The sequence below is a fragment of the Sus scrofa genome, chromosome 14 (assembly GCF_054392235.1).
Source record: "Sus scrofa isolate SSC_HxYL_T2T_F1_AM1 chromosome 14, Sscrofa_HxYL_maternal_Yorkshire_Landrace_v2.0, whole genome shotgun sequence".
Lineage (NCBI taxonomy): Eukaryota > Metazoa > Chordata > Mammalia > Artiodactyla > Suidae > Sus > Sus scrofa.
The window spans coordinates 50,538,741-50,557,906 of NC_139396.1; the positions used below are offsets into that span (position 1 = coordinate 50,538,741).

General features: G+C 41.6%; 1 protein-coding gene across 26 annotated transcripts in view; it reads right to left on the reverse strand.

Moving 5' to 3' along the window:
- Positions 1-17,137, reverse strand: part of TCTN2 (tectonic family member 2) — a 30,858-nt gene extending 13,721 nt beyond the window's left edge. For 8 of the 26 annotated variants that reach the window (XR_014827273.1, XR_014827272.1, XM_021072257.2 and 5 more), the window contains exons 1-11: positions 16,947-17,137; positions 16,624-16,731; positions 16,142-16,218; positions 14,926-15,121; positions 11,350-11,450; positions 6,982-7,172; positions 6,362-6,488; positions 4,996-5,137; positions 3,144-3,209; positions 1,298-1,432; positions 955-1,032 (exon numbers count right to left, since the gene is read on the reverse strand). Coding sequence is in view for 20 of the 26 variants with exons in the window: in XM_021072257.2 (XP_020927916.1) it covers positions 955-1,032; positions 1,298-1,432; positions 3,144-3,209; positions 4,996-5,137; positions 6,362-6,488; positions 6,982-7,172; positions 11,350-11,450; positions 14,926-15,121; positions 16,142-16,218; positions 16,624-16,731; positions 16,947-17,100 (1,375 nt within the window). In the remaining 6 variants the exon portion in view is untranslated. Of the gene's footprint in view, positions 1-773; positions 1,033-1,297; positions 1,433-3,143; positions 3,210-4,995; positions 5,157-6,361; positions 6,489-6,981; positions 7,173-11,349; positions 11,451-14,925; positions 15,122-16,129; positions 16,219-16,623; positions 16,732-16,946 lie in introns of those variants that run through there. The other 18 variants (XR_014827271.1, XR_014827270.1, XM_084996193.1 and 15 more) reach the window with 7 other exon arrangements.
- Between the last annotated feature and the right edge of the window lie 2,029 nt (positions 17,138-19,166).

Below are 19,166 nucleotides of genomic sequence, written 5' to 3' on the forward strand. Positions count from 1 at the left end.
AAAAATAAGGCTATTTAAAAGTAAAAAAAGTTGTTCCTTCATGATTAATTACTGCCTGATGAAGGATAGTAAAAGGGGGGAGAATTTTTTTTTTAGAAAAAATGATAGGTTTATTGAACAAATATTTACTGAACACCTACTCTGGTCTAAGCCAGTGTTGTCCAATGGAAATATAATGCAAACTTCATGTTTGATTTTAGAATAACTATAGCAGTGTCTCTGCTGTGGCAGTAGCTTAATCCCTGGCCTAGGAACTTCCACATGTCTTGGGCATGTGGCCAAAAGAAAATAATGTATTCAAAAAGTGCACAGTCCCTGCTGAAGTCTCTCCCTGGATTGCAGTTTAGGAACCCACCAACTGCAGCTTATTTAAAAAAAAATTAATTTCACCAACACTTCAAATGCCTTACCTCTTTTTCAAAAGACCAGTAGCTAAAAAGTTTTGTTGCCTGCATTTACAATATACAGTTTATGTAAGAAAATTAAGTAGTTATCAGAAAAAAACTCAGTGTCACAAAGTGACACTGTGTCTTTATTTTTAAAGACAAAGGTCTGAGTCACAAACTAAAATTGGAGAGAATGGAGTTCCCGTCGTGGTGCAGTGGAAACGAATCCAACTAGGAACCATGCGGTAGAGGGTTCGATCCCTGGCCTCGCTCAGTGAGTTAAGGATCCGGCATTGCTGTGAGCTGTGGTGCAGGTCATAGACACAGCTTGGATCTGGCGTTGCTGGGGCTGTGGCGTAGGCCGGCAGCTGTAGGTCCGATTCAAACCCTACCCTGGGAACCTCCATATGCCACGAGTGCAGCCCTAAAAAGCAAAAATAAACAAATAAATAAAAATAAAAAATTGAAAAAAAAAATTGGAGAGAGTTATTTATAATCACCCTTACAGTGTAGGAGTATTGAACCAAAATACGTTTGTGAGATCGGTGATTGACATCCACTACCTCACCTGGATTTCCAGATGATTCCATCTCAGTACCACTGTTAGAGCTTAAAAATTTTACTGAAAATCTCTGTGTCATGATCCCTAGAAAAAAATAAATAAATAAAAATACGATGTCACATTTCACTAGAAAAAGAAATGACCCCTCATAGTGTTATTCTCTTTACAACTACATTCCGATGTGCAAAAAAAAAAAAAAAAAAAAAAAAAAAAAAAGAATTCTATGATTCAATCATGAATACAAATAAGAAAAACAAGTCTGAATTAGTCTATCTGTTATAATTACCACAGTCATGAAGAAAGCAAAAAAATAAACTGAGAGCATTCTTGCTGCCCTCCACAAAGTTACCTTTCTGGTGGACATTAATTTCTGCCCTAATAATTTTGACATCTATTTCACTGATTGTATTATTATTCCATCTGAAAATATAATGTTCTTCCACATTCACGTTCCTGGCGGCTGGTCCACTACTCAAAAGTGTTTCTGCAAAGAAAGCAATATTTTCATAAATTAAAGGCCTTCTTTGGGCTTAAGCCTATTACTGGTGGTTTTCTCTGCCTGGGTGGCCTTCCCCCCACACCCAACCCCACCCTGCCTACCCAACTCCCCAACACAACAGGGTCAACTTTTCCTCTGAAGGCCTTCCCCAGGCCTCCACCCAAGTCAGCAGAGCCACCTCCTCTACACCATCTCAACATCCTGAGTGAAGTTTCTCCCTTTCATGCCTACATCCTGGGTGCCTGGTTCATAGCTCAATATGGAACACGCTTGGAAGAATGTTAAGTGAAAGATTACACAATGACAGCTCTTGGAGTTCCCACTGTGGAACTGGGTCAGTGGCTTCTCTGCAGTGCTGGGCCACAAGTTTGATCCCTGGCCTGACCCAGTGGGTTAAAGTATCTGGCACTGCAGTAGCTGTGGTGTAGGTTGGAGCTGCAGCTTGGATCTGATCCCTGGCCTGGAAACTCCATATGTCACAGGGTGGCCAAAAAGGAAAAAAGAAAAAAACAAAAAACAGAATGTCAGCTCTGTAAGAGCAGGGATGTGCCTCTAGTACACTACTATATTGTACCAATATCTGATGAAGTAAAGAATGAGTTCAAGAATTACAACATGTTGAAACACAAGTAGTATCCTTTATTAAAAACTAAAGACCCCAGGAGTTCTCATTGTGGCACAGCAGAAATGAATCCGACTAGTATCCACGAGGACATGGGTTCAATCCCTGGCCTCTCTCAGTGGGTTAAGAATCTGACATTGCCAAGAGCTGTGGTGTAGGTCTCAGATGCAGCTTAGATCCAGCATTGCTGTGGCTGTGGTGTAGGCTGGCAGCTGCAGTTCGGATTCAACCCCTAGCCTGGTAATTTCCACATACTGTGGGTGTGGCCCTTTAAAAAAAAAAAAAGTGTTGGTAATATTGGCCAAGTTCTAAGTACCTTATTTGGCTGCATCACAATCAAAATTTAATTATCAAAAAAAGGAAAAGCAAGCAAGAAGTGAAAATGCTAGATCTGGAGTTACCGTTGCAGCTCAGCAGAAATGAATCTAACATCCATGAGGATGCAGATCTGATCCCTGGGCTTGCTCAGTGGGTTAAGGATCCAGCGTTGCCATGAGCTGTGGTATAGTCACGGCTTGGATCCCATATTGCTGTGGCTGTGGTGTGGGCCCACAACTACAGCTCTGCTTCAACCCCTAGCCTAGGAAACTCCTTATGCTGTGGTCTGGCCCTAAAAAGACCAAAAAAAAAAAAAAAAAAAAAGCTGGATCCTCAGTAATTCTTTACCTATCTGAAAAACATTTCAGAAAAGGTCCATAGGCCCTGAGAATGAGGAAGGACCCTGGAACACACATAATCCAGGACTGTGGAGGGTATGGTTCAAGGTCACAGAGGTGACTCCAAAGTATGCTTAATGGAATAAGCAATATGCAAAATATTGATGGGATAGCTTTCTAAAGTTGTGATCCTCCTATAATTCTTAATAAAAATGCATTTTCCTCTGGGACTATATATTATTTGTAAAAAAAAAAAAAAAAAAGGACATATATTCCCACAGAAATAATATAAAATCAACTATATGCCAATAACATTTATTTAAAAAACAATTAATGGACTTAGATTGGGAAAACAGCCCAAAAAGCTTAATTTATTTCAATAAAAAAGAAATGATATAAAAGTATAACATTAAAGTACCTGTATTTGTGATGACTCTGTCTAGGTCAGTTGCGTCTTCATAGATTACTTTTGGTGTAACTATGCCTGAAAAGATACATAAATGAACTTTCATGAGACGACATAACTGAACAGGATCACATATATCTACGCAATGCAAGTTCACCAAGCAAATACGACAACTGTGCCTGCCCTGTATGCCAACTACACAGCTCTCTCCTACTCCCTGAACACCATCAAATGGGAGTCCCACTGTTCTTGGCATATAATTATAACTGAGGGGTTGAATCTCAAAGGTCATTGATGATGATGTGGAGAGTCAGGCTCACGGAAGAACTAATAGGCAGCACGTTGCTGGTGGGATTACAAAGTGGTGCAGTCATTTTAGAAAACAGCTTGGCAGTTCCTCAAAAAGTTAAATTACCATATGACTCAGAAATTCCCACTGCTGGGTATCCGCCCAAGAGAAATGAGAACTTGTGTCCAAACAGACACCTGGACGCGAGCATGCAGAGCAGACTTATTCACAATCGATGGAAGCTGGAAATAACCCAAATGCCCATCAACAAATGAATGGATAGCACAGTGTGGTGTTTTCATATTATCTGGCCCTAAAAAGGAACGAGGTCCTAATCCATGCTATAGTGTGGATGAATCTCAAAAACATAATGTTGAGTCAAAGAAGCCAGTCACAGAAGGCCACATGATTCCATTTATATGAAGAGTCTAGAATAGGTAAACCCATAGGGTAGTTTCCAGGGATCAGGGTGAAGGGAGAAAGGAAAGAATTGTTTAATGGGTGTGGGGGCCCCTTCCAGGGTGATGAGAATGCTTTGGAACTAGATAGAGGCAATGGTTGCACCACGTTGTGCAGCTACTAAATGCCACTGAACTGTACACATTAAAAGGGTTAGTTTTCATTTTCTTTTTTCTTCCTACCCATGGCATATAGAGTTCCCAGGCCAGGGATTAAATTTGAGTCAAAGCTTCAACCTATGCCTCAGCTGAAGCAACAGAGGATCTTTAACCCACTGTGCAGGGCCAGGGATGGAATCAGTGCCTCCACAGAGACAAGACGGATCATTAAGCTACTGCCCCATAGGGGAAACTCCTAATATGGTTAATTTTTTTTTTTTTTGTCTTTTTTTTTAGGACCGCACCCATAGCATATGGAGGTTCCCAAGCTGGGGGTCGAATAAGAGTTGTAGCCGCTAGCCTACACCACAGCCACAGCAATGCCAGATCCGAGCCACATTTGTGACCTACACCACAGCTCAAGGCAACGACCTACACCCACTGAGCAAGGCCAGGGATTGAACCTACATCCTCATGGATGCTAGTCAGATTTGTCTCTGCTGAGCCACAACTGGAACTCCTCATTAATTTTTTTAATTAAAAAGTAAAATTTTAAAACGTTTAATTTTATGTTATGTGAATTTTACCTCAATTTTTTTTTTTTTTTTTTACTGGAAGTTCCCAGTCAAGGGGTCAAATTGGAGCTGCAGCTGCTGGCCTATGCCGCAGCTATAGCAATGTGGGATCCAAGCTGTGTGTGCAACCTACACCGAAGCTCACAGCAGCACTGGATCCTAAACCCAGTGAGCTAGGCTAGGGATCAAACCCACGTCCTCGTGGATATCAGTCGGGTTCGTTACTGCTGAGCCACAATGGAAACTCCTCAAATTTTTTTTAAAAAGAATAGATAATATGCTATCTTATGGAACTGAATTTTTTCCAAAGAAAACACCCTCCTCAATGGGCAGGTGAAATATTACCCTAAGTTGATGCAGTAGAAGTGATTTCCATGCCCATAAGATCAGAGTTGATCTCAACACTCAGGTCTGAGATCTTTTTTCAAACAAGTGGAACGTACCTCCCATTGCACCATTCTTTATCTTCACGTTGATGATACGATCTTGTTCTGGGAATATTTCCAGATTAGTCACGCACTGAACATCGAAATTCTGAAGGAATGCCACCGGGGCGTTCTGCATGCACTGCCCAGCTAAGGACACCTGAGGGCCAGGAGAAAGCCTGACAGATTTATGAGCTCCCTTCTAATCAGAAAGAAGATATCAGTGTCTCAGAAAAGCACTCTTTCTTCAGCCTGTTCCTACTGCGGGGTTAGCTTCTACCACGGCTCCCGCATTGACCAGTTGACCCACTTCAGTTAAACATCTAGTTAAGGAGTTCCCTGTGGCACAGCAGGTTAAGGATCCAGGGCTGTCACTGCAGCAGCTTGGGTCGCTGCTGCAGTGTGGGTTTGACCCCTGGCCGGGGAACTTCCACATGCTGCAGGAATAGTCAAAAAAAAAAAAAAAAAAAAAAAAGATGTAAGAAATATCTAGTTGACTTACTAATCAAAGCCTGGAAGCAACTGCTTGAGGAAGCACAGTAAGTATTGCTAAAGAAGATTCCCTGCCCTTCATTATTTACTTTGCAGAAACATGATTATATTCAACTTTGTTTATTCTCCCTCATTACAACCAGATTTTTGTTAAAAATCACAAAAAATGGATTCATATGGACAGTAAAGATAAATCGTTTAACCTCCAATGTTTTCTTCCCATAAATATGTTTTCCTCATAATTTTGAACTTAAAAAAATAAAGATTTCAGGAGTTCCCATCATGGCTCAGGGAAACGAATCTGACTAGTATCCATGAGGATGCGAGTTCGATCCTTGGCCTCGCTCAGTGGGTTAAGGATCTAGCATTGCTGTGAGCTGTGTAGGCTGCAGACACAGCTTGGATCTGGTGTTGCTGTGGCTCTGGTGTAGGCTGGCACCTGCAGCTCTGATTCATCCCCTAGCCTGGGAACATCCATATGCCACAGATGTGGCCCTAAAAAGCAAATAAAAAAATAAATAAACATTTCACTTAAAATTCTCTAGTCTTAAAATATTTTTCAAAATTCTGCAACATTATGTTAAATGTTTATAGCTTATTAGATATCGGTTAGTTAATAGAAGAGCAGAATGATAGTTATTTCCATGGAAACTGCTAGAAAGTCTTTTGGTTTTGTTTAGTACATTCACTCTGAGATTCAGCAGAGACAGATTAGTGACTAGCAAAAGAAAAAAAAATTTCAGAGACCATAAATAGTTGAGTGCCTGAAAAGTCCACAGGAGAAAAATAAGCAACTCAGGAAAAGAATTTTTTCAGACCAGTACGTATTAAATTAACAAAAGGATACGAAAAATAAGGAAAGGCTCTAGCATACCAAAGTTTAAATTATTACCTGAGGGACAGTAAAATATGCCTCATCTACAGTCATAACTGGATCTCCTTGTTTATAACCAAAGTCTGAAAAGTCTTTTAGGTCAGTATGCAAATACACTTCAAAGGAAGCGTGCTGTCCCGGGGAACTGTAAATCGATGAGAAAGACCATCACTAATACTTTCTGCTATTCTGTGCTAAAAACAATTCTTCTTTTACATTTTTTAATGTTTTAAATTGTAAAAATAATATTTGTACTAAATGCCCCAAACTGTATGCTTTAAAGTGGTTAATGGTTAATTTCATGTTACAAGGATTTTACTTCAATAATAATGATACAGCTGTAAAATTTCAACAAGACAGAAACATAAAAGACAGAAACTCAGAGTCCCCCAGGAGTTCACCATTCTTTCCCCCAACCCAGATAACCACTACTGTTTGTGCAGTCCACTTCTTTTCTATGAGGCCCAATTCTTTCCAGTACTTAACACAAAATAAACTTACTAACTGAAATCTAGAACAGACTCAAGAACTGAGCAATTTAAGCAAGGAGCCTCCAGTGAGGTCCCAAGAAAGACATGGGCCAAGTTCAAGGGCCATCTCAGCGTGTGGCCCCCTCCCACAAAAGCCAGGACACGTACACTGAACCGTGGTAGAAGTACCCCAAGAAGGGTGAGTTGGCGAGTTGCACACACAGAAACGGAAACCAGTCGGGGCCTCCATGCACCTTCTGAACAGAGCAGAGCTGATCAAAGGGAGGATTCACGTCTCCTCCAAAGATGCCGGGGAAACAGGACTCCCTGAATAGTGCTGTTAAATCTGATGAGCATTCCTGGAAAGAAGAGGCAAAGGAGCAGTGAGAAGACGAAGCTTCCCCTGGGTCAGCCCTTAGGATCTCCTGGCCAGAGTGATGAACATGCTGTCGGACACCACTGAGCAAGAAGGAAATTAACTCAGCCTTTATCTGGGTGCAGAGTGCTTGGTGCTCACAGACAGTAAAACTGTGCTAGAAATTTCTTTAGTTAATTCCCTCTGAGCCTCCAAGCAGGGAACTTCAAACCTTCAATGGAACCACATCATAACTGGGGACATAAGATTTGTCCACAAAAAAACCAAGATGAGAAAAAAAAAAAGGTAATACAGAATAGACCCCAAATGGAAGATTTTTCAATTGTCATCACCATGCAAATCCCTAGCACAGAGAAACCCAAGGACATTTAGAGTTAGGGCAGACGGTCCATATTCCATAAGGATCCTTGAAGCCCTCACTCTTGTTATATTATGACCCAATTAACGCCATCAGGAAGTCACACTCTCATTCATTCATCTGTGTTCTTATTTTACAAAGGACTGAGAAACTAAAAGTTAAAATTTCCTAAATTGCTTGTTTACTGAAGGTAGAAAAATATATGCTCTATTGTTTTATATTTTTTATTTCTTTTCTTTTTATGGCTGAACCTGCACCATGTGTTAGTTCCCAGGGTAAGGGTTGAATCGGAGCTACAGCTGAGGCCTAAGCCACAGCCACAACAATGCTGGATCCGAGCTGTATCTGTGACTTACACCATAGCTTGTGGCAACACAGGCTCCTTAACCTGTGTTGAGCAAGGCCAGGGATTGAACCTGCATCCTCGTGGACAATATGTCAGGTTCTTAACCCACTGAGCCATAATAGGAACTCCTGATCTATTGTTTTATTTTTTCCACATTTTTTGTTTTATCAAAATATAGTTGATTTACAAGGTTGTGGTAATTTCTTCTGTACAACAAAGTGATTCATGTATGCATAAACACATGTCCATTCGCTTTCAGATTCTTTTTCCATGGATTATCACAGAATATTGGGTAGAGTTCTCAATGCTATACAGCAAGTCCCCATTGGCCAATCATTCCACATACCCTAGCGAGCATATGCCAATCCCAAATCCCAGTCCATCCCTGCCACTGATCTATTGCAGTTTGGGGTTTTTTGTTTGTTTGTTTTGCTTTGTCTTTTTCTTTTTAGGGCTGTAGCTGTGGCACATGGAGGTTCCCAGGCTAGGGGTCAAATAGGAGCTGCAGCTGCTGGCCTACCACACAGCCACAGCAACGCCCGATCCTTAGCTCACTGGGTAAGGCCAGGATCGAACATGCATTCTCATGGATACTAGTCTGGTTTGTTACTGCTGAGCCACAACAGGAACTCCCTTTACTGTTTTAAACAAGGGCCATTTGAATTAAAAACTGATTATGTGTGAAGTGGTTAAACTGCGGCTCTCTGAAGATGTCACTGACCCAGAATCCTAAATAATGCCAGTGGTCCGTGCTACATGTATCTCTACACTACAAATAGCAAACACAAGGAGGTTAGAAACAGGGCCCAGTGATATAATCTGGAAGAAAGAGGGAGATAATACCACTTGACATTTCTGTTGTACCTAAACAGATTATGATGTGCTATATTTTAAAAATTAAACATAATTCTAATTATAAATACAACTGCTAGTATGAGATTCCAATATAAATTAAGACCCTAACTTTTCCTTTTCTGTTTTGTAAAACCAACCATTGTATAGCTGCACTTCCACAAGTGGAGGTGACTGGGATCCTATACCTGTGCCTCTTTTGTTTCTCTTATTCACCTTCAATCTAAAATAAGGATCAAAGGAGTTCCCTTCATGGCTCAGCAGTTAACAAACCTGACTAGGATCCCTGAGGATGCGTGTTGGATCCCTGGCCTCGCTCAGTGGGTTAAGGATCCAGCATTGCCTTGAGCTGTGGCATAGGTCACAGACTGGGCTCGGATCCCATGTAGCCAGCAGCTACAGCTCCAATTCAACTCCTAGCCTGGGAACCTCCATATGCCTCAGGTGTAGCCCTAAAATAGCAAAAAATTAATTAATTAATTTAATTAAATTAAGATTAAAAATATGTATTTGACCTGGGATTAGGCAACGGTTTCTTAGATTTGACACCAAAAACACAAGCAACAAAAGAAAAATTGAACTTCATCACATTAAAAAACTTCAAGGCTTCAAAGGACACTAACAAGAAACTGGACAGTGCTTCTTAGCTGGAGAAGCTTTTGCAAATCATATCTCTGATAAGAGATTAGTATCCAGAACATATAATGAACTCTTATACTTTACAACAAAAAGACAACCCAACTGAAAAATGGAAAGGATCTAAATGAACATTATTTCAAAGGAGATATACAGTCAATAAGCCCATGAAAAGATATCCAATATCATTTGCCACTAGAGAAATACAAATCAAAATCACAATGAAATACCACTTCACACCTGAAACATATATTTTTAAATCAACAATACTACAGTAAAAAATAAATAAAATTTGGAGTTCCCATTGTGGCTCAGTGGTAACAAATCCGACTAGTATCCATGAGGATGTGGGTTCAATCCCTGGCCTTGCTCAGTGGGTTAAGGATCCGGTGTTGTCATAAGCTGTGGTACAGGTCGCCAACATGGCTCAGATCTGGCATTGCTGTGGCTGTGGTATAGGCTGGCAGCTATAGCTCCAATTCAACCCCTAACCTAGGAACTTCCATGTGCCATGGGTGTAGCCCTACAAAGCAAAAATAAATAAAATTTAAAACTTAATTTCAAGTGAAAAGTTAAAAAAAAGAAAAAGTGGCCTGGGGATGGTGGACAGAAATGGGAGTTACTGCAAATGGACACAAGCTTTCTTTTTGAGGGTGGGAAAACATTCTAAAATTAGATTGTCATGATGAATGGATAAAGATATGCTACATATATGCAATGGAATACTACTCAGCCAAAAAAAGGAAATAATGCCATTTGCAGCAACATGGATGCAACTAGAGATTCTCAGACTAAGTGAAGTAATTCATAAAGAGAAAGACAAATACCATATGCTATCATTTACATGTGGAATCTAAAATATAACACAAATAAACCTATCTACAAAACAGAAACAGACTAACAGACATAGAGAACAGACTTGTGGTTGCCAAGGGAGAGGGAGGAGGGGGTGGGATGGACTGGGAGGCTGGGGTTAGCAGATGAAAACTATTACATTTAGAATGGGCAGACAATGAGTTCCTACTGTTTAGCACAGGGAATTATATTCAATACTCTGTGATAAACTACAGAAAAGAATATATATTAAGAGTGTGTATATATACATATACATATATGTATAACTGAATCACTTTGCTGTATAGAAGAAATTAACACAACATAATAAATCAACTATATTTCAGTTAAAAAATAAAATAAATTAAATTAAATTAGATTGGGAGTTCCCTGGTGGCTCAGCAGGTTAAGGATCCAACATTGTCACTGTTGTGGTTCAGGTCACTGCTGTGGCTTGGGTTCAGTCTCTGGCCTGGGAATTTCTGCATGCCTCAGGTGTGGCCCAAAAAAGAACATTAATTAATTAATTTAATTAGATTATTGAGGTAGTTGTATGACTATAAATTTACTAAAAAAATTTTTTTTAAATGTATCTTCTTTTTTTTATATTTTCTTTTTTTTTTCTTTTTAGGGCCCCACCCATGGCATATGGAAGTTCCAAGGCTAAAGGTTGAATCGGAGTCTCAGCTGCCAGCCTATACCACAGCTACAGCAAGATGGGATCCAAGCCACATACATCACAGCTCACAGCAATGCTGGATCCTTAACCCACTGAGTGGGGGATGGAAACCCCATCTTCATGGATACTAGTCAGGTTTGTTACCACTGAGCCACAACAGGAACTCCCCCTTTTTATATTTTCTTAAAGGCTTCTAATCAAGACATTAAAACTATCTTCCCAGCATTATCACAATCAGGACTTTATCCAAAGATATCCTTTATGTTTTTCATCTATAAACTAGGCTAAAAATGCTAGATAAGGAAAATCTCAATTTGAAAACCATCTGCACCACAAAATATAATCTCAGTTTTGAAAGATCATCCATTCCAAAGCTGCTGATGGGGAACTACTGGTCTTCTTCACATGCAATCAGGTCCCATAGCTTTTGTGCCCAATAATCAGGAAGAGCGTACCTGGTCACAGCAGCAGCGAACATCACAGGCCCCGGCTGTTAAATTGCAAGGACAGGGACCAAGGGGCTGGTACACCTGATTAGGAATGACAGTCACGTTCTCTGAAAAGTACCAACAACAGAAAAGCTCAGCTGCGAAACACTCTGACAAAGCACTACCACATTTTTGACAGTCAAAAGAGAGCTGAATCATCATTTTACAAATCACCATTTCCAATATTCCACATTAGGGAATCCTGAAAGGAGCTATGCAGAAAGCATAATCGAGGCCTGTATCTGCTCCCCAGACAAAAACCCGAAAAGAAGAAAGTAAGATAGTCACACAAGCCAAAAAAGTCACAGTTGACCTTGAATATAATCAAGTGACTGACATTCACAAGTTAAGATAAATCTGATGCTCCAATTTTATTTCCCAGTACACCGAACAACACTTTTCACCACACAAACTGATTTTGAGCATTTACTCCTTCACATTCATTACCGCTTTAAGCAGACAGGACTGACGCCATGGTGACAGTTTATCAGTCACCTGATTTGGAAGCCATCTCACCCCGAGATGACATTTAATTAGGCGACAGACTCAACCTCAAGTCCCCCCACACTGCAAATCCAAATCTTCACATTCTGATGCTGGTTCAAGTGTGGGGGAAATTAATAATTTGTACACTGATTGGAAAAGGAATATGTTGTATTACATTTCAGAATCCAGAGACTAATAGTTGGAAAACTAAGCAGAGATTATTTGTTTAAACTCTATGTAAGAGCTAACGTCAACAACAGGACAGCTGAGGCGTCTAAAGAACAACTATTCTATGCCACAATATAGTAGAACCCTAGTATGTCAAGGCTCTCAGGAATATATCAGGAATGAGAAAGTCCAAGTAATAGACCATGTTACGAGGACAACAGTCTGACCTTCAGTATAAGCAGGCCGTGAGACAGAAGCAAGGTATTTTAGAATAGGGTTTTACTATGTGATATATAGATAGATGTCTGTAGGTCTATCTATATGTCTCCGACATTGCTTGCTAGCTTCCATGTTAATATGTGTACCACGTACCTCCTGACTCTCCTTCCATGCTTTTTCTTGTTCTGATCTCTGCCTGACTGGGTGCAAAAATTTTCATTCCTTCATGGGGTCAAAATGGACATCTCATAATTACCAATATAGAAAAGCTCTAATTTTTCTAAGTTTGGCTATTTTTACAAAGACATTCCAAGATACTACCTAAATATAGTCATGCATATTCTTTCAAAGTCACTGCTTTGAACAGCAATAGCCACCATTAACCCCTCCTTGTCATTTTTTTTAAAGCATCCACTGAATATTATTTTTTAGTTTGTTTTGAATTTTAAGCATTCGTAATGCTTTCTCTTCTAAGAACAAAACTTCAAGAGTTCCCGCTGTGGCGCAATGGGACCCAGCAGCATCTTGAGAGTGCTGGGATGTGGGTTCAATCCCTGGCCTGGCACAGTGGATTAAGGATCCAGGATTGCTGCAGCTGCCGTTTAGGTTGCAACTGCAGTTCGGACCTGATCCCAGGCCCAGAAACTTCATATGCTGTGAGACAGTGCCCCCCAAAAAAGTGAAAAATAAAAAATAAAAACAAAACTCTAAACCTTTAAATTGGCAAGAGTTCACATGATTCCAAAAAATTAAAAGGATATAAAAAAGAGGCGCACTCTCAGCCCTTCCCTATTCCCACATCACACCACCCCATCCCCGCTGATCACTGTTACCTTCTCAGAGAGCCCTCCAGAATTTCTTTGTACAAAAATAAATATATTCTTATTCCATGCTATATGCACCCATCTGCACCTGCTTTTTGCACTATGCAATGTATCTTGGAGGTCTTTCCATGCAAATACACTAAGGGCAGAGAAGCCTACTGAATGGCTCTATCATAACACATCTAACCCTCCTCATCTTCTAAAACCACAAGGACCACAGTTAGGAGATGTGATGTGGAAAGTGGCAATGTGGGAATCTCAAAGTGACAGATCTTTTCTATTAAAGAGCAATGCTCCATGAGAGTTCCCTGATGGCCTAGTAGGTTAAGGATCCAGTATTGTCACTGCTGTGGTGCAGGTTCAATCCCTGGCCCAGGAAGTTCTGGATGCCATAGGAGAGGCCAAAAAAAAAAGAAAAAAAAGAAAAAGCAACACTTCTCCCGTCCTCCCAGGTGACTGTAAAGGCAAGAGATGCTACACTTTGTTACAAGGGACAGGGAACATGGTGGGAGGTAGCACCTATGGACAAGGACCCCTCCACCTCACATCTCTTGTTCTTAGGACACTGCCATGATGTGAAAGAGAGAATAACACAGAACCATTTCCTCACATCCAAAGATGCATGGGCACAACGCACAACTGTATCTACTGTAGCACTAGTTATAGTATCAAAAACTGCAAAACTGGAGTTCCCGTCATGGCTCAGTGGTTAGCAAATCCGACTAGGAACCATGAGGTTGTGGGTTCGATCCCTGGCCTCGCTCAGTGGGTTAAGGATCCGGCATTGCCATGAGCTATGGTGTAGTCTGCAGATGCGGCTCGGATCCAGCGTTGCTGTGGCTGTGGTGTAGGCCGGCGGCTACAGCTCTGATTCCACCCCTAGCCTGGGAACCTCCATATGCTGCAGGAGTGGCCCAAGAAATGGCAAAAAAGACGAAAAAAAACCCAAAAACCTGCGAAACTAAGAGTATAGTTAAATAAACAATGATGTAGCCACACAATGGACTACTATGCAGCTATTAAAAAGAATCTAAGAACTAGATGACATTTAAAAGAATATAAAAACAATGAGGTAAACCTATATGTACTTGTATGAAACAATTTCTAAGTTATACTATTTCTTTAAAGGTACAGAACAGCAAATTGTGCATTATTACTGTGTTTGTTCTTTAAGAAGGGAATGTGTGTTTTCTATAGGCAAAATTTAGCCTGCTGCCTTGGGAAAAGGGAGCTGGATATCAAAAGAGTTCACTGAGGAGTTCCTGTCACGGCTCAGTGGTTAACAAATCCGAGTAGGAACCATGAGGTTTCAGGTTCCATCCCTGGAATCGCTTAGTGGGTTAAGGATCTGACGTTGCCGTGAGCTGTGGTGTAGGTCGCAGACACGGCTCGGATCTGGTATTGCTGTGGCTGTGGTGTAGGCCAGCAGCTACAGCTCTGATTCCACCCCTAGCCTGGGAACCTCTATATGCTGTGGGTGCGGCCCTAAAAAGCAAAAAAAAAAAAAAAAAGAGTTCATTGAAAATCTGCTGGTTTTCTGTAAACTCATTCATGAGTCTTTCCCTTCCTTTTGAGATTTAGTCACAGGAATCAATAAAAGGAAACAAACTTGACTTTCTCTCAAAAAGGATTTAAGGTGGCTTACAAAGATATAAACAACAGATCAAGATACAATGAATCTTAAAGTAAAATAATTCAAAGTGGAAACTTTTAAAATTAAACAAAAGGAAAATAAGCATAGGAAAGCAAGACAGATTCATGAGTAAAGCACACAAATTACATGGCGTATACTTACAATCGGATAATGTTTGCAGTAAAGGTTTTGATAGTCAGAGATTTTACTTGCCTGATGCATTATGGGCCAGAGAGGAGTTGGCATAAATTTCTGCTTGAATGAGTAGATGTGCTAAACAGGACGAATTACGTGAGGCTGAAACCAGAAGAGTCTGGACAATGCACGGGGACTCTGAGAAAGAAGCTGTCTCATTAGAGGAACAGGACTGCAGATCTCTCTTCAACCTCACTGTCACTTCCAATGAATTCTGAAAGGAAAATATTGCTGTATTTTTTATAGTGACTCAAAACAGCATCTATAATTATAAGGGCACACAATGGAAACTGCGATCAGCCTCGGTTCATTTTACAAAAGGAAAACTGTACACAAGGATGACGTCATTCTGTTCAATTCTACCACGTAAACCTATGGCAATATCAAGCCCTGATTCCTAATCCTCAACTTAACATAAAAGTAAGCAATTTTCAGGTATTCAGAGAAAGCTGAACACAAGTGTGATAAGTTAACTCAGTTTGTCTAGCACCTATAAAGGTACTAGACGCTACCAGCAGAAGATGTAATACAAAAAATGTCCGTGAAAACAGACCTGGTTCCTGGGGTGCAAAGTCTGCCTTTCTCAGCCTTTATCCCTGAAGTTGATACTTTACACACACTGGGCACTGAATAAAACATTCATTAAATGTAAAATATTTGATATCTCTAGGCTCAAGTGTCCTTACACATAAGCTCAGATTTAGGTGAGATCAATGGTGTATGAAGCTCTTTTGGGTCACAGATCCATTTGATAATCTCATGGAAGCTGGCAACCCTTATCAGAAAAAAATGTGCATGCAAGTGTGCACACACACACAATTTTAAACACAATTTCAGAGTGTTCACAGACTTCCTCTTTTGTGTGTGTGTGTGTGTGTGTGTGTGTCACCCCAGAAGCATATGGATTTCCAAGTCAGGTATCAGATCCAAGCTGCGGCAGATCCTTAATCCACTGTGCTGGGTCAAGGATGGACCCTGCATTCCTGTGCTTCAGAGACACTGCCAATCCCCCTGCATCACAGCAGGAACTCCTCACAGACTTTTTGAAACTAACTCAAAAACTCCTAAGAACCTCTGGGCTGGATAGGTGTCTAGGTGATCTGATAGCCCACAGTTTCATGGTAGTTCCAAGCACTGAGAAAGATCCATCTTGTCCAACCAAGAAAGCCATGCAGGAACTCTAATTATGGGCCTCTGCAGATGCTACTGAAAAGGCTTTTACCTCTGGTCTTACCATACTGGGGGTGACAGTCAAACTCCAGTTTCCAGTCTCATTGCTTAGCATTCGACAATCGGGAACTGGGAATAATCCTACGGGAGAGAAGATTAGAAAGCAAGGCAGTATTGTCCGGCAACTAAGGGGGTGCACTCCTGAATCAGGCTTCTAGGATGGAAGCTGTGTGGCTTTGGACAAGCAACAAACTCTCTGAACTTCAGTTTCTTCACGTGTTAAATGGGATTAAAAGATACTACTGTTCATATGAGAAAAATGAAGTAATGCATTTAAGACCTGGAGATAGCACAATGAATGCTAACTAGTATGATTTCAAGTTTTCGTTTACTGAATCTGTCTTTTGGTCCTCTGGTCCACAGCAGCCGCTCATCCCAACTTTTCAGCGGTCAGAGAGGCCAGGAACCCTGAGGACTAAGCTTCTTGGGCGGCCTGGCCCTGGTCCCAATCTCCTCCCTCCCTACAGGAAGGGCCGGACTCTTTACCCATCTCGTCCTGCAGCAGAGTCAGTGACACGGTCACATCCTCGGTGCCTCCGACCAGGGACGCGCTGACCGCAGGGCCAGACATGCGGATGACAGGAGGGATGAAAACTAGGTGGAGAGAAAGGGACAGGGAAGAGTTAATAGTTGCAGAGTCGAAAGGGACAGGGAAGAGTTAATAGTTGCAGAGTCGCTGCCTACGCTGAGTGGTGACTTTCTTAGGCAGTGTTTTCCAGAGCTCCGGGAGGAGACCCAAATCAGGCCTCAAAACCCTCGTCCTCACCCTCAGCCCCAGTCCTGCTGGCCCCCTACGCAGCCTTACGCACCCAGGTCCCCCCAGAGCGGACTGAAGACTCCCTGCAGAAGGAGAAACCCCAAGAGCAGAGAGACTGGCGGCGGCAAGCGCATGCCTGGGATCTCCCGTGGCCGGCAACACAGGACCGCGCCGGCCTTAGAAGCCTGGAAACTCTGGAACGCCATAACTCCGCCCTGACTGCCTCGCTACCACCATCTTGTCAAGCGCGCCCGGAGCTATGGCAACCACCAATTGGCCTCCGGCCTGACGGAGCGGAGCTTCGTGATTGGAATAGCCGTAGGGAAAGCCCGCCCCCAAATCCGGCCGCAGCGTCCCGGGCCCACCCACAGGCCTTACGTCCTCCCGGCTTGAGGACGTAAAGGATCCACGGAAAGGATCACAGAACCGTAGCCGTGCGCCTCCAATTTGAAACCGGGAATTCCCCCACCCAGAGCTAATTCAGTAATACTGCAAGAGCTACCCTACAGGTATTGGATGCTAAACAAGAACCTTAATAAGCTTGATTTTTAAAAAATTTTTTTTTATTTTCCCACTGTACAGCAAGGGGGTCAGGTTATCCTTACTTGTATACATTACAATTACAGTTTTTCCCCCACCCTTTCTTCTGTTGCGACATGAGTATCTAGACATAGTTCTCAATGCTATTCAGCAGAATCTCCTTGTAAATCTATTCTAAGTTGTGTCTGATAAGCCCAAGCTCCCGATCCCTCCCACTCCCTCCCCCTCCCATCAGGCAACCACAAGTCTCTTCTCCAAGTCCATGATTTTCTTTTCTGAGATGTTCATTTGTGCTGGATATTAGATTCCAGTTATAAGTGATATCATATGGTATTTGTCTTTGTCTTTCTGGCTCATTTCACTCAGGATGAGATTCTCTAGTTCCATCCATGTTGCTGCAAATGGCATTATGTCATCCTTTTTTATGGCTGAGTAGTATTCCATTGTGTATATATACCACATCTTCCGAATCCAATCCTCTGTCGATGGACATTTGGGTTGTTTCCATGTCTTGGCTATTGTGAATAGTGCTGCAATGAACATGCGGGTGCATGTGTCTCTTTTAAGTAGAGTTTTGTCCGGATAGATGCCCAAGAGTGGGATTGCAGGGTCATATGGAAGTTCTATGTATAGATTTCTAAGTTATCTCCAAACTGTTCTCCATAGTGGCTGTACCAGTTTACATTCCCACCAGCAGTGCAGGAGGGTTCCCTTTTCTCCACAGTCCCTCCAGCACTTGTTATTTGTGGATTTATTAATGATGGCCATTCTGACTGGTGTGAGGTGGTATCTCATGGTAGTTTTGATTTGCATTTCTCTTATAATCAGCGATGTTGAGCATTTTTTCATGTGTTTGTTGGCCATCTGTATATCTTCTTTGGAGAAATGTCTCTTCAGGTCTTTTGCCCATTTTTCCATTGATTGATTGTTTTTTTTTGCTGTTGAGTTGTATAAGTTGCTTATATATTCTAGAGATTAAGCCCTTGTCAGTTGCATCATTTGAAACTATTTTCTCCCATTCTGTAAGTTGTCTTTTTGTTTTCTTTTTGGTTTCCTTTGCTGTGCAAAAGCTTTTCAGTTTGATGAGGTCCCATGGGTTTATTTTTGCTCTAATTTCTATTGCTTTGGGAGACTGACCTGAGAAAATATTCATGATGTTGATGTCAGAGAGTGTTTTGCCTATGTTTTCTTCTAGGAGTTTGATGGTGTCCTGTCGTATATGTAAGCCTTTCAGCCATTTGGAGTTTATTTTTGTGCATGGTGTGAGGGTGTGTTCTAGTTTCATTGCTTTGCATAATAAGCTTGATTTTTATGGAGTTTTTAGGTGGAGGAACAAAAAGCTGGCCTGCAGTGCTATAATTCTATAATTATAGAATTGTTTCTATTTACTGATTTATTTTTGGTCTTTTTAGGGCCACATCCATGGCACATGGAAGTGCCCCAGCTAGGGGTCCAATCAGAGCTGCAGCTACCGGCCTACGCCCCAGCAACCTGGGATCCAGCTGCCTCTGCCACCTACACCACAGCTCTCAGCAAGAGGGATCCTTAACCCATTGATCCCCCGTCAGTAGAGCTGGTTACCGCTGAGCCACAATGGAAACTTACTATTTATCTATTTATTTACTTATTTTTATGGCTACATCCATGTAAGGTTCCTGTGCTAGGGATGGCGTCTGAGGCCGCTACCAGATCCTTTAACCCACTGCACCAGGCAGGGGATAGAACCGGTTTC